This window comes from Galleria mellonella, unplaced genomic scaffold (assembly GCF_026898425.1).
Source record: "Galleria mellonella isolate WM207_F2 unplaced genomic scaffold, CSIRO_AGI_GalMel_v1 utg103, whole genome shotgun sequence".
Lineage (NCBI taxonomy): Eukaryota > Metazoa > Arthropoda > Insecta > Lepidoptera > Pyralidae > Galleria > Galleria mellonella.
The window spans coordinates 1,517,447-1,533,440 of NW_026441966.1; the positions used below are offsets into that span (position 1 = coordinate 1,517,447).

Here is a 15,994-nt window from a genome sequence, read left to right on the forward strand (position 1 = left end):
TTTATTCCAAAACGAAAAAAAGAGGAAATTTCAAATGTATTATATAGCTGTGTGAGTATGCTAGACAATGGAAAAAGAAATTATGCTCTCAACTATATACCCTAGTGGCATATTCATAGGAGGACGTTGTAAGATTCTTGTGAATTTTCAATCAATCATTTATTTGCATAAACATAGGTACAGTTTAATTTTGTATATAATATAAAGGGCTATATTTTACCGTCATTGGACATATTAATATTATATAATGACACTTAAAAATAAAAAAAAAAAATTAGGCTTTATTCAACGACAATTTTTTTAATTCTTTTTAAATATATCTACATATATGGTTTATATTTTTTATACATTGTAGCAATTTATTGTAACTTTAAAATTCATACAGTAAACACTATTATACTAGAAATTTATTAAATAAATTATATTTCTAATTTACTCTATTGGAATATTATTAAAAATCTTATTCGCTAATTTGCCAGGGTGCCTCAAAATGCGTACAGACATTTCACTAACAATATTAATAGAACAGCTTTCAGTAACAATTTGTTAAATAATTTTGGGCCGCTATAATTTGAATTTAATTTTATTAAATTAACAAAATGGAAAGTATAATTTCGATATAATCTCGTTTCAATTTGCGATGTTAATGAAAATGTCTGGGCATAGTAATTGAAAATGGCGTTATTAAAATATATCCAATTTCTTTGTTGCAGAAGCCGATTACACACTGGACGATTCGTTTTGGAATGAAGAGAGCCCAGTCGGTAAGCGGCTACATATTTAATTACATTTACGTTCGATTACAAAATTAAATTAAATTATTCCAATTATAAAATACGTATAATTAATTACTTAACATTACCGCAGAGGGCGCAGCTGAAAAAGTAGATTTTTTTAAACTGTGATCAATTTCTTTTCAATTTTAATTCATCATCATCAAATCAGCCATTATTTGTTCATTGTTGAAGATAAGCCTTTCATCTGGAGGTTTTACTTTGCCTCACTCTGCGTGTTCTACCGCTTGTACAATGGATTGTGCTCGGAGGAATTGTTCAATATGATGCCCACAGCCACTTTCTACCATTGTACGGCTCGCCATCGACAGGGAGATCATTCTCATGTCCTACAGCCTCAGTGGTCGCGTACTGCGCGGTTTCAGAGATGTTTCCTCCCACGAACACTCAGGTTGTGGAATGAGCTCCCTGCCGAGGTTTTCCCAAGAGACTACAGCATGAGGTTTTTCAAAAGGGGGGTAAAGAGGCTTCTTTAGGGTCGGCAACACACACGTAATGCCTCTGGTATTGCAGGTGTTCTTAGGCTATGGTAACCACTTACCATCAGGTGGGCCGTATGCTTGTTTGCCACCTCAGTGGTATAAAAAAAAAGTTATCATGCTTGGCATGTGGTTACAGCAGTTAGACTTAAGTGATGTTTTAAAAGAGACGCTGCTGCCTATCCCACGCCCTCTCTTAGTCGCCTCTTACGACACACACGAACAAGAAAGGGATAGACCATTCTGTGCCAAAACAAGAAATAACACGGTAATATTTTAATAACATTTATTTAATTCTGAATTTACTTTTTTTGTATAATAATAGAAATTTTTATACAACTTAGAATGCCAAACAAGTTGACGGTCCACCTGATGGAAAGTGGTAACTGTCGCCTATAGACATGAGCAGTACCATTGACATAGTAGAGTATACTGTTTCGCATACATGATACCCCCCCATGCGTAGTCATTCCTGAGGACTCAGATGTTATTCCTCTGTACCCTGTAAATTCACGCCATATCCCACCCTTCGAACCGAAACACAGCCATGCAAACACAACTGCTTTACGGTTGAAACACGCATGGGACAGAGGTACCTAAGCAAACGACATTTGTATAAAATCTTCCTCAGGTAAATATATATATTTATACTAACGACTGAATTATAAAAAGAAGGAATCAAATTAAGATAAGTATAATATTATTAGGTACATATACATGAACATTTCTTTCGGCATTGTATGTCCCGGCATACAATAGGCTATCCCTTCTTTTCTTCCTTTTTCCTTCCCGTCGGTGTCGTAAGAGGCCTCTAAGGGAGCACGAGGGATGGGCAACAGCGTCTTAAAATATCCTCAAAGCCTAACAACGGTTGCCAATCCGCCTGTCAAGCGTGGCAACAACTGGCAAAACCACCTAAGGGGGAGGCTTATGTGTAAGAATGGGCAGGTGAAGCCTGATATGTATGTATATATATATATTCATAAAAACAAAGAAAATAAAAAGTTATCAATTAATCACAGCATTCTTTATAATTCAATATTATTTATTAAATACGTATCTGTAAAGAAACCGCGTAATATCCAATATGTATACACTCAAAAAGAAATATGAACGAATAGGAAATCCTTTTAAAATAGCATAATTAATAAAATAAAAATATATATATATATAAATAATATATATATAAAATAAAACATACTTCATTTCATACTGTATAATTATGTTAAAGTAAATGCTGTGAATACTTTTAATAGGCGTGTGCATTAATATCGTATTATATTTAATGTTTGTTATATGTGTTATAATGCAATATGCTATTGGTGATCCTTTAAATAAATAAATTAATTAATTAAAATTTGAAAAAAAAATACATCTCGTCATAAACGTTAAAATAGCATGCAGACGTAGACGGGTATATCATCGGCGGCATGTAAAAACGCTGCTTCCAGGATATCCTGGCGTAGATCACGCCAGCTCGGGAAGTCGGCTATAACCATGCCCGACATTCCCGTTATGAATTTCAGAGGTTTTGTGTGACGCTAAAAATGATAAAATCGACGTTGATAATTGTGAGTATATATATTTATAGCAGACAGATTTATTTATTTTACTTATTTATTTATTTTTTCACTTAAATAATAATACAAAAAAATATTTATATACGAGTATATACACATATCACTGAAAATAATAGAAACAATAATAAAATAAAAATAATATTTCATTATTTATTTATTTATAGGAACATTGACAGAATTTGCTTCAACCTACAGTAAGAAATGAAGTAAACAATTTTAAGCAATTAGATAATACTAGACTAAAAATATTTTAAAAGTTACGTTATTAGTTTTGGAAATATACATACATATAACCTTATATTTAAATACTATAAATATTAATAACAAGACCTTAAAACATTCATTCATTTTCATTTAAGAGTTTCCTCTTGTCGGTGCAACTAATTCATGCATCTTCCTCCAGCCAGCTCTATCCCAGGCCATATCCTTTATCTCCCTATACGACATGACGCCTAGTGTTTCCTTTATCTGTCCCAAGTAGTTAATCCTCGGTCTTCCTCTTCCTCTTTTGCCCACTATCTTTCCTTCTATTATGCTCTTAAAAAAATCGTCATGTCGTATAAGGTGGCCCAGCATTTTGCCTCTTCTATTCTTTATTATTTTAATCAATGTTCTCTTCTCGTTTACTTTTTTTAATTAATTAACTAATAATTTTAATTAATAATTTTTAAATAATTAGCAATACATATGCGACCTCTAATTTATTTTTTTCCTCAAAACTATTAAGCTTTTAAGTTTTAAGATTAAGTACATAAAGTTAATTACAAACATTTGTGAATAGTAATTTTTTACCAATAGTTTTTTTTTTATTACATGGTGATGAATGACGATTATGCAAAATGCATATGATACTTGTGGTGTTTGAAGCGTCCAAAAGCACATCATCAGACGGACTTCGGATTTCGGACCTTAATAGTCCAAAAATAATATTGATTTTCCATTAAATCGTTATACCTCCTATGTCACGAACATAAAAACATTACACTTTCACATACGAGTACAAATCACAGAGAAACCCATTTCAAATCTTTCTTCCATTTTGTTTATGTATAAATAATAGGATCTTAATTTAAACCTTCCAAGAAATAGTAATAAAATATGAGGTATAAAAACAAACAACAGGGTTCCTCTAAAACTATTACGAAACAAGACGCTTTGCGTGCAATAACTCACCCTGTTATAATAAATGAAGGGTATAATTTCAGCCGGCAAAGTTTACCAAAAACGTGACAGGGGGATGCGTGGACGCAGTGGGTGTAGGGGGAATTGGAGTGTAAGGTGGTAGGTAGCACGTGACTTTGTCGCGGCGACGTTTATGATTGTGTACGATAATTTTAAACTCATGTACGTAAAGTTGTGGGTGGCAAAATAGCGGCATGTTGTATGTATCAACCAGTCGACGTTAAGAGCATACTTTTTGGATTATACACATTCATTGTTAAGTCATGCTTTTGTAGCGAGTTCAAATAATATTTTTGTAATTTTATTTTTAATGTTACGCTGAATTTGTATTACCTTGATGGATGTCGCTGTATATATTTCGAGGAATAATGTTATGTGAGTGAATTTTTGTTCGGGTATCTTTCACACAATATCTACATATATATATAACAAGAAAAGGTATAGAAACTATACATTGAAATAAGGATAAAATAAATAATAATAAATTAAAAAGTAAAAAACTGTTACCTTCTACCAGAGGTAGACTTTGTACCAAAGTCGATTGCTTGGGTACCTCTGTCCCATTCGTGTTTCAACCGTAAAGCAATTGTGTTTGCATGGCTGTGTTTCAGTTTGAAGGGTGGGATATGGCGTGAATTTACTGGGTATAGAGGAATAACACCTGAGTCCTCAGGAATGGCAACATATGAGGGGTATCATGGACGAAACAGTATACTCTGTTATGTCCATGGTACTGCTCATGTCTATAGGTGACGATTACTACTTTCCATCAGGTGGGCCGTCAGCTTGTCTACCATTCTAAGTTGTATAAAAAAAAAATCTTCATTTCACCTGTGTAAAATCCTATATCACCCAAACTGTAATAATGAATCGATTAATACAATCATCAAAAATAAATTGGTACGTAATTTAAGAATTATAGTAGAACACGTATAAATATAAACATAGATAGATAGATAGATACTCTTTATTGTTTCCTCCAAAAGATTACAATAGTAAACTTATTATAAATACAAACAATTACAAGAAATAATCACAATGAGAAAGTAATTGGCGATCTACATACATATATAGACTAAAACTATGTATGTATATAAAACTAACCCTTGCTTTATCAAAAATCTTTTTAAAATTTTATATGTCTTTTTCCATCTTCTATCTTTATAGTCAGGTAAAAATATGCAACAATATTTTTACATTATAAAAAGAAAATCATTAATGAATGCAAATAAAATATTTTTAATAACAACATAAAAATAATATGAAAATGGGTTTTGGTTTTTCTTAAATTCTGGAGTTATATCTTCTCAGTCAGTTTTCAAAAGATTTTGAATTCTGTATAAAAAATTGGTTACAATTCTACTTATTATTTCATTTACTCTTGACAAAGTCGCAGATCTAGCTGCTAATTGACATTAAAATTGGCCTGTAACATAATTAATGTAAAATAAAAACGTTAAAGGATTGTATATTTATATATTCATCAAATTAAACTAAACATTGCGTATTTATACATATAAATGTACAAAGACATTCCGTACGTACCAGCCCGAATAATTTTCTCGATTTATCTGCAACTAAAATTCGTGTTGCCCACATCAAAGGTGGCCTTTGCATGGTTTTGATTTGAAACTAGTTTGAACTGGATTGGACCGGTCGCGGAATTTGGTTTTCGCTTTGTTTGTTTCACCAAAAACAATTTATATTGCTTTGGTATAAAAGACAAAAATATTAATGCAAATTCATTTTGTTTGGATGCTATTCTGTTTTGCATATTTGCTGGATATCGTAAATTGAAGTGTCTATGAGTTTTGTATATGACAGCGGTTTATTGGGTGGTTTAGTCCCTTAGGAATTCAATTTGGTAACTAGTTAGAGATAGTGAAAGTAAAAAAACTATATGTTTACATAATAATATAGAATAATAAAAAGGCTGCAATATTAAGTACTTGTAGAACTGTTCGTAAATTCTTAGAAATAGACGAAAATGAAATTATAGTTATATAGAATATAGTTCTATTACACATACATCCATCACACAGATATATCACACATAATCCATACACACACACAAACACATAAACACACACACACACACACGCGCGCGCACACACACACACGCAAGCACACACACACACACACACACACACACACACACACACACAGACGCGCGCGCACGCACGCACGCACGCACGCACACGCATACACATAAGCTAACCCACACGCGCAATATATTTATTATAATAATATAATATACTTACTTGGTTACGACTCGAAAATGTAATGTGCTCTAGCATAGTAGCGTGTATACCAACTAATACTGAGAAATAGTACAGTTTCAGTCCTCAAGTATGGCAATGCATGAACGGTATCATGGTTGACACAGTATACCCTGTTATGTCTATAGTACTGTTGATGTCTATAGGCGACGGTTACACTTTCCATCAGTTGGGCGCGTCAGCAGCGTCCCTGTTACTGCTGCGGTTAGCAATCGCATGCTAAAAATGACAATTATTGGCAAAACCGCCCCTTATGGGAGAGGCTTATGTTAAAAAGTAAACAATTAACGGCTAACACGATAACGATGAGAATATTAATAAAGAATAACAATAAATCCATAATGAAATACCTCTTCAATGTCAGTGACTTCAATTCATCTTGTATTCACTGAGAACTAAAGATTTTTACATACATATGTATGTAAAAATCTAAAAATGGAATCTCCCAACTCCTATTGTTTGATAAAACGATATAGAGATGCGACATACAATTGTTTTGTGACGACCGAACGATATCCCACACGTGTCGTACATTGCACCGTGTATCGGAACGTCTCATACAATTCGAGATGCTTGCATGTAAACGACTTCATTCACATCTCTTTATGCATGTCGCGCTCCGCGATACGCGATTGTATGTACTGGTATTCTTTGAGCTAAGAAATATTTTATCTATACTTTAAAATCGTTTAACCTGGCTGATTATTATCAGCGCATAGTCAAAACTATGTTTAGTAAATTTAAATTTGGAAGACACATTTTTTCATAATATATCAGCTAAGAAATGATTTGGCCAGTAAACTTTTTTTTATACGACTTAGAATGTCAAACAAGCTGAAGGCCCACCTGATGTAAAGTAGTAAGTGTCGCCTATAGACATGAGCAGTACCATGGACGTAACAGAGTATACAGTTTCACCCATGATACCCATCATGCGTTGCCATTCCTGAGGACTCAGGTGTTATTCCTCTATACTCTGTAGATTTCACTGCCATATCCCACCCTTCAAACTGAAACACAGCTGTGTAAACACAACTCCTTCACTGTAGAAACACGAATGGGACAGAGGTACCCAAGCAATCGATTTTTGTACAAAGTCTCCCTCTTGAAGTAAAATATCGAAATTGGTGAGTGGTTTTCATTATTAAGACCCCTACCGACATCTCCACTCATTCTTGCTCGATAAATCTCTTTCGTAATTCTTCTTTCATCCATCCTCTCCAAATAGCCAAACCAACGCAACATTTCTTATTCGATTTTTGTCACTACATCGTCATGTGGAACACAATCTTTTCTTTTATTATAACAGTGTTAGTTTTTTTAACCAGTTAAGGATAGTTGAGGATGAAAAAGGTCAGTTAGCCTATAGTGATGAATTCAGAAAACAACCACGACGGTTTACAAGAGAAACCGCATGAAGGTCGACGAGGCAGGGTATATTGCTAGCAATGGAGCTCCTTAACCCCGTTACTAACAATCCCTTTCCCCCAATCATTAATAATAGATAAGTAAATATAATGAATATAAATCGATCTTCTTGTTCTCATCCCTTCCCTATGCGAGAGATCGGATTTCTTAGTTGATTGATTCCTAGCCCTCTGGCAATCGGCGACTTTCTTCAATAAATAAACAATAGGGTCGTACTTAAGTGTCAAGTCTCTAAATCTGTCCCTAAAAATAAAATTTCAATTTGTTTTCACAGTGATTTTTTTTTATTTAAAAACAAATATGAAGTACTTATAAATTTACGTTAGAATTTAGTTTATCATATCAGCTGTCAACTGGCCACAGCATGGGGGTTTTCATGGATTTATTAAGGTTTCTTAATTGTTGACAACGCGCGTATAATAACCCTAGTCTTACAGGCGTCCATAGGTTAGGGTAAGACCGTTTACAATCAGACGGGCCGTATGCTTGTTTACTATCATAGTTTTATAACAAAACATAGGTCTTCCATTTGGGCGGTTTGGCCAGTAGTTGCCACACTTGGCAGATAGGTTGGTAACCACAATTGGTGATGTTTTGAGAAGGATGTCCATTATTCAGCAATTAAATTATCTTAGTCGCCTCTCACGATGTCCACGAGAAAGGAAGGGTTGTCTCATTATGCCAAGACCAGATGGCCTTTATAATGGTCTATAAAACAATACTTTTATGACAATATATGTTCAAAATCCAAGTCTGAGGGTTAAGTTTAGAGAGATCAGAAACTACCTCACTCTATTAATTTTCACCAGAGGGAAACTTTGTACAAAAGTCGATTGCTAGGATATTTCTGTCCCATTCGTGTTTCAACCGTGAAGCAGCTGTGTTTGCATAGCTGTGTTTCGGTTTGAAGGGTGGAATATGGCGTGAATTTACTGGGTACAAAGGAATAACACCTGAGCCCTCAGGAATGGCAACGCACGGGGGGTATCATGGGCGAAACAGTATACTCTGTTATATCCATGGTACTGTTCATGTCTATAGGCGACGGTTACCACTTTCCATCAGGTGGGCCGTCAGCTTGATTGCCATTCTAAGTTGTATAAAAAAAATTTATACACCACATCAGTTCAGAAAATTAATTGATTTTTTTAAAATTAAATTATATCTCTAAATAATAATAAAGATTCTTTTACAATTAGTTCTTGATAGCATTTTTTGTCGACGTCGAGTACTTTATTATATACCAATAGAAAAATGCAAAAATAGCTCTTTTGGTATAACGAAGTATATTTATAATTATTTTATTTATCCGCTGCCCAAAGCTCGTACAGGCTTCATCCAAAGTAACTTTAACAAAAGATGTTATTTATAACGTTAATACTAACTCAATATTGTTTAATTTGTTTATTTTTTCGTTATTGATTACATTACAAAAAAAAAATACATTAGTACATAAAACAGACTTAATGCTATACAGCATTCTCTCTTGCAACTGGCAAATTACCCCAAAGGAGAAGCTTATGTACAGCAGAGGGCAGTTAAAGATAGATAGATAGATAGATAATTTTATTTGCATTACTTACAGCACACAAATTATAACATACATACACAAAAAAAAAATAGCGAGATAACATAATTGACAAAAAAATACACAAAACCAAATGCAACTTTCGTTTGTGAGTGTGCCATAGCAATACAAAATGGCCACAACTCAGTTTATTGCTTCGCCCTCAAAAGAGCAAAGCACTGGCTGATGTAAAGGCTGATATGATGACGAAGACAAGCTTCAAGTTACCTAAATATAACATGAGTATAAATAACTTTCGCATACTACCTATGTCATTATCAAAACACTCATACATTGCAAGAATTGAGTTAGCATTTACAATTAGAATAATTAACATAATAAAGTAAATCAGTTATTAATTTAGTCGATTGAATTCAATTCAATTCAATCATTTATTGCTATTTCATATCGTAACAATATAGATCTTAAGCTATTTAAGCAGCATGGGGTTCTTTAAAAGTAAAGGGGTAAAGAGGTTTCTTCAAGGTCGGCAACGCGCGCGTAATACCTCTGGTATTGCAGGCGTTCATAGGCTACGGTAACCGCTTACCATCAGGTGGGCCGTATGCTTGTTTGCCACCTCAGTGGTATAAAGAAAATTAATAAGTGGCTACGGCATTTTTTGTTCAAAAAGAGTACACTTTGTATGTATTTTATATGTTAAAAAAAGAAGAAAACACAATAAAAACTTTATTTTCTTTTTTAAAAACATATTTTTCTTCGTAGTGGTTTTTTTTTTGCTAAACGAGGATGTTCGTCTAATAATGTAACCACATCTGAACAACTTTCATTTTGCATATTAAATTTCACTGTTAAGACGGCAGATAATGTTTTTTACAGAAAGTTGCGACTTCTCACTGCTCCAATAATCATTCCCTAGTGAAAATAACCTTTCAACAGCAGCATTCATGCCTAGTGGACAACATAAGGAAATTTCTATAAAAACTTTTAAATTTTCTATTGAAATTCTAATAAAAAAACTATTTTAGTTTTAAATATTTAATTAATAAAATAGAAATAAAATAATCTAAAAAAATGTTTTAGAAATACAAATGAGTATAAAGTTATACAAATGAGTACTTTCAGAGTACGGGATTTGAAAAGAGTACGGTTTGCGAAAAAAGAGAACAAAACTCAGTAAATGAGTATAGTTGGTCACCATATTAAAAGTACATTATCAACATGAACCCTGGAAGGGCACAGCGTTTACATTAATAAATATTACATAATATACATAACTAGAAATAAATGAAAAAGAATCGATACTATGGTTAGGTTAATCGGTACAACACATCGATGAACACTATCGATTAATTGGCATCGATTATGATGCAACACTAGTATATATGGCATTTAATATACGGTATATATTTACCAGATATTACGGAGTCACCCGTATTCAGCAGCTTGCCCCTAAGACATTTGCATCTGAATGCATTCGACATGTAAATTTGAACATTCATACACGCGAACATGAGTTTCCAAGGTACGTGATGTTCCCTAATCGATTTTCAATCGATTGTAACAACAGTTGTGATCAAGTGTACTCGTGTTTTGGTAATCGTTATGCAATCTCTGAGGAATGATTTTCCTGAATGAAGGAATAATTAAAGAAATTGACGTTATTGACAATTTTATTAATTTAATTTCTACCATTTTTTTTAGCGTGGCGATATGATATGGCCTTTTAGATATGTTGCCAGTTAGTGATCCGAAAATAAAATGTTGCCTCATATAAAAAAAAAGAAAATTAAATATTTTAAAGTTTTACTATAATTGAATAAAAATATTACTGTAATATTGCATTGCATGAGCATTGCATTGCAATGCATTGCATTCTATGAGCTATGTGACAGCCTATTGCGACTTCAGCGTGCTTATCTTGCAGGCTTTATGACTTATACTCTTGTTAGTTTGTAACGATTGAAGATATCTTTTTTTTTGTTTTTACTGTACAAAAAACTGTATGTTGGATGTAAAATTAAAATATTTTACATAGATCAATTGACTAACCTCTCATCGCTTATCGATGTATTTTGTCATGATAAATTTGTTTTCTTTTTGCGTAGAAAAATGTATTGCTTGGGTACCTCTGTTCCATTCGTGTTTCAACCGTGAAGCAGTTGTGTTTAAATGGCTGTGTTTCGGTTTGAAGGGTGGGATATGGCGTGAATTTACAGGGTACAGAGGAATAACACCTGAGTCCTCAGGAATGGCAACGCATGGGGGGTATCATGGGCGAAACAGTATACTCTGTTATGTGCATGGTACTGCTCATGTCTATAGGCGACGGTTACCACTTTCCATCAGGTGGGCCGTCAGCTTGTTTGCCATTCTAAGTGGTATATAAAAAATAATAATAGTATTTCACATTACTATATTCAATATCTGTGTGCCATGGCGTTCACATCACTTCCAGTACTTTCCATTGGATAACTTCACTAGTTTATAAATTCCTCCGCTCGTTCTAAACTTCCATAATTTACTCATACTTCATGTTCAACTCGGTTCTTTTGAAAGGCAGAACTTTAGTTTTGCCCGCATTCAAACGCAGACTTGACTGCTTTTTTTTTTTACTTTTACTCATGGGGTTCGCTTAGTTGCCCGGTGAGTAAGTATAGAAGATTTATGACTTTTAATTTAGCTGTAAAACATTTAATTATTTATGAAAAAAATTAATTTAAAAGTAGATAAAGAAAGATATATAATTTGTTTTCATTACTTAAGTATTTATTTACAAATAATAATAGTCAGACATAGATATACACAAAACAAAAAAATACATATAGAAAAAAAGGAAAATACATAAAAGATATAACATATTTTTTCCTTTCGTGCGTGTGCTGTAGTAATAACTAACGAGTTGTAGGGAGGGGGATTGTTAGCAATGGAGTTTGACAGCCCCATTGCTAGCAATATGCCCTATCAGGTCAACCTCCACGTGGTTCCCCCTGGAAACCATCGTGAACAATTCTCGTTGAATTCATCACGATGAGCTAACTGACCTGCTTCATCCTCACCTATCATCCTTCACTGGTGCCCCGCCGGTGTATACCGATAGCGCTGTTAGGGTTACTATTTCATTATCACCTATAAAAAAATAACAAACTAGTAAAGTTTTTCTGTTTGCTGTTTTAATTTCGTTTATAATTTTTCTTTAATATATTATAAATCTCCCAAATTTTTAAAATATTTTCATTCAAATCTTTTTTTTTTATTAAATTAGAAGTCCGTTTTTAGGCAATGAATTAATAATAAAAATTTGAGCGTTAACAAAATTATATATTCCAATTTAAGGCATTTAACATAAAATAATTTTAACATAAAAAACATAAACATTAAGAGGCATTCTCACGTATGTGTGCTTCGGCTACGTCTCGGCCCACATTTGCACGTTCGTCCATCAATGCCCCCATGTATCTGTCCAGCATGGCAATTTCGATTTATGTCGAAGAAGATTGTCAAAATAATGCTCACATTTCCAAGCATGTTTGAGAAAATTTTATTTATTTCTAATACTATCGTAAACGAGAAAATTTGTAAAGACATATAGATAGATGTTTGATACTCTCCCATACAAAAACTACTGAATACGTTAAAATTAAATTTGGTACACGATTAAGATAGAATGGGCCAGCCCTTCCTTTTCCGTGAGTGTCGTAAGAGGCGACCCAATAGTTCAGGAATGGGCAGCAGCGTCCATCAAAACTTCTTCAAAGCCCAACTGCGGTTACCAAGCATGGCAACTACTAGCCAAACCCCCTCTTTGGGAGCCCTATATTCTACAGTGGACAATTAACGACTTATACATTGTCGATGTTGATATACAAAAATACCACTTCAAATAGAGTCCCTTTCAGTGAAATAGGGTAAAACTCACATAAATTACCATCCCAATTTCCATATTTGAATATATTATATTAAAATTCACCGACGGTATATAAATGTGATGTCACGCTTAATGCAAGCGTAATTTTTATTACATTGTCAACATAATATTAGAACGTCGAGTGAGCGTAACTAAGCGAACGTCAAGAGACGAGGCGCGTATACGTCTCTCGTCTTCTCCAAATTATGATGGATTGTCTGGACTCACACTTGTATAGTTATATATGTTTATATATATAATACGAGTTTGTATATATACTGATAAAGTTGTTATATATTTGGCTTCATAAGTGCTGAACCTTTTTTCTAGGTCGTCTTTTTTATATATATATATATATATATATATATATATATATATATATATATATATATATATATATATATATATATATATATATATATATATATATATATATAACGTTTTAGATAAAAAAAAAGAATGTCCTATATATATTAGGACAGAAATGTCGATAACATCTGAATTTTTTTTATACAACTTAGAATGGCAAACAAGCTATAGACATGAGCAGTACCATGGACATAACAGAGTATACCTACTGTTTCGCTCATGATACCCCCCATGCGTTGCCATTTCTGAGGAGATGTTATTCCTCTGTACCCTGTAAATTCATGCCATATCTCACCCTTCGAACCGAAACACAGCCATGCAAACACAACTACTTGACGGTAGAAACACGAATGGGACAGAGGTACCCAAGCAATCGACTTTTGTACAAAGTCTCCCTCTGGTAAATGTCTGAACCTGAAAATATTGAAATTCGCTAGTAGAATACTTCTGCAAAGGATGTATACAATCGCGCTGTATATCTTCTAGAGAGATATTTTGCCTCACTCTGCGTGTTCTACCGCCTGTACAATGGATTGTGCTCAGAGGAATTGTTCAATATGATGCCCACGGCCACATTCTACCATTGTATAGCTCGCCATCGACAAGGAGTTCACCCTCATATCCTACAGCTTAAATGGTCGCGTACAACGCGATTTCAGAGATGTTTTCTTCCACTAACACTTAGGTTATGAAATAAGCTTCTTGCCGTGATTTTGCTAAGAGACTACAGCACGGGGAATTCTTCAAAAGGGCGATCAAGAGGTTACGTCAGGGTTGGCAACACGCGCGTAATACCCCTGGTATTGCAGGCGTTTTATAGGCTGCAGTAACCGCTTAGCATCAGGTGGGCCGTATTTATTTATTTTTTATTTATTCATTAGTACAAATATGTGTACATGGCGGACTTAATGCTAAAAGCATTCTCTGCCAGTCAACCATAGGGAAGTGTTAGAATACTCGAATGCGGTACTACGTATTCTTGATTACCATTTCAGTGGTATAAAAAACATATCTGTTATAATAATAAAATTGTAATAGTGGTATCAAATAGTCGATATATACTTAGATATACGAGATATATATACATAGAGTTATTTCATGGTAAAAGTGTGTGTGCGTGTGTATGTGTGTGTGTGTGTGTGTGTGTGTGTGTGTGTGTGTGTGTGTGTGTGTGTGTGTGTGTGTGTGTGTGTGTGTGTGTGTGTGTGTGTGTGTGAATATATCACGAAATTGCCTAAAAATAGAATATTTTTAGTTAGTTTCCGCGAAAATACTCAATAAAAATATGTAGGTTTAATATTAATATATATGTACTGTTATCATTTATATATGTGGGTGTATCCAATTACATGATATCAGCCATTCACTGTCTGTTATTGAATACAAGCTTTCCCCATAAGGTGGGTTTTTACAGTAGTTGCCACGCTTGGCAGGGGTGTTGGCAACCGCAGTTAGGCTTTTAGTTATGTTTTAAGTGGGACTCTGCTGCCCATCCCTCAACCATTTTGTACCTTTAGTCACCTCTTACGACACTAAGGAAGCGATGGCCTGTTCTATGCAGGGACCACACGGACAATATAAGGTCATATTTTTCATCAGAAACGTTCGAAATTCAATTTTAAATACCTATTATCATTATCATTTTTAATAAAATTACCATAATAAGATTATTGTGGTAATTTTAGGCATAGTCTTATTAGATAAAACCCCCCAATAGAGGGGGGAGAAGGGATTGTTAGTAATACGGACTTTTTTTAATGGGTGATAATGGAATGGTAACCCCACCCGCGCTATCGGTATACACCGGCGGGGCACCAATGAAGGATGATAGGTGAGGATGAAGCAGGTCAGTTAGCCCATCGTGACTAATTCAATAAGAATTGTTCACGATGGTTTCCAGGTGGAACCACGTGGAGGTCGACCTAATAGGGCATATTGCTAGCAATGGGGCTGTCAAACTCCATTGCTAACCATCCCTTCCCCCCAGTAATGCGGACTACCGCTCCCGTTCCCCCCTGGAAGCTATCATGCTGAATTCGGGATCAGGTGGCCAGTCACATTGATAACTACATTTTCATCTCACCTATCATCCCTCACTGGTGCCCCGTCAGCGTATACCGTTAGCGCAGACGGGGATTACCATTCCATTGTCATCCATTAATAAAAACCTCGAGTAAGTAGCCCTATGTTCAGCAATGAACAGTCCACGACTAATATGATGATCATCATTTCAGCCATTATTCGTCCACTGCTGGACATAAGCCTCCCCCATACATTGCCATAAAGAACGGTCCTGAGCCACCTGCATCCATTGACTCCCTGCAACGCATTTCAGATCGTCACTCCCTCTAGTGGGGGGTCGTCCTACCCTGCGTTTACCCGTACGTGGCGACCATGTACGGGACATGGTCGCCACTCAAGAACCTTTCTTCCCCATCGGTTGTCGGT

The 15,994-nt window shown here is 34.5% G+C and overlaps 1 protein-coding gene across 1 annotated transcript in view; it reads left to right on the forward strand.

The window, feature by feature from the left end:
* LOC113513332 (disintegrin and metalloproteinase domain-containing protein 22) overlaps positions 1-15,994 on the forward strand; it is a 747,642-nt gene that overhangs the window by 424,832 nt on the left and 306,816 nt on the right. The window contains exon 5 of the mRNA XM_052903078.1: positions 714-764. Within this exon, the coding sequence (XP_052759038.1) occupies positions 714-764 (51 nt within the window). The remainder of the gene's footprint in view (positions 1-713; positions 765-15,994) is intronic.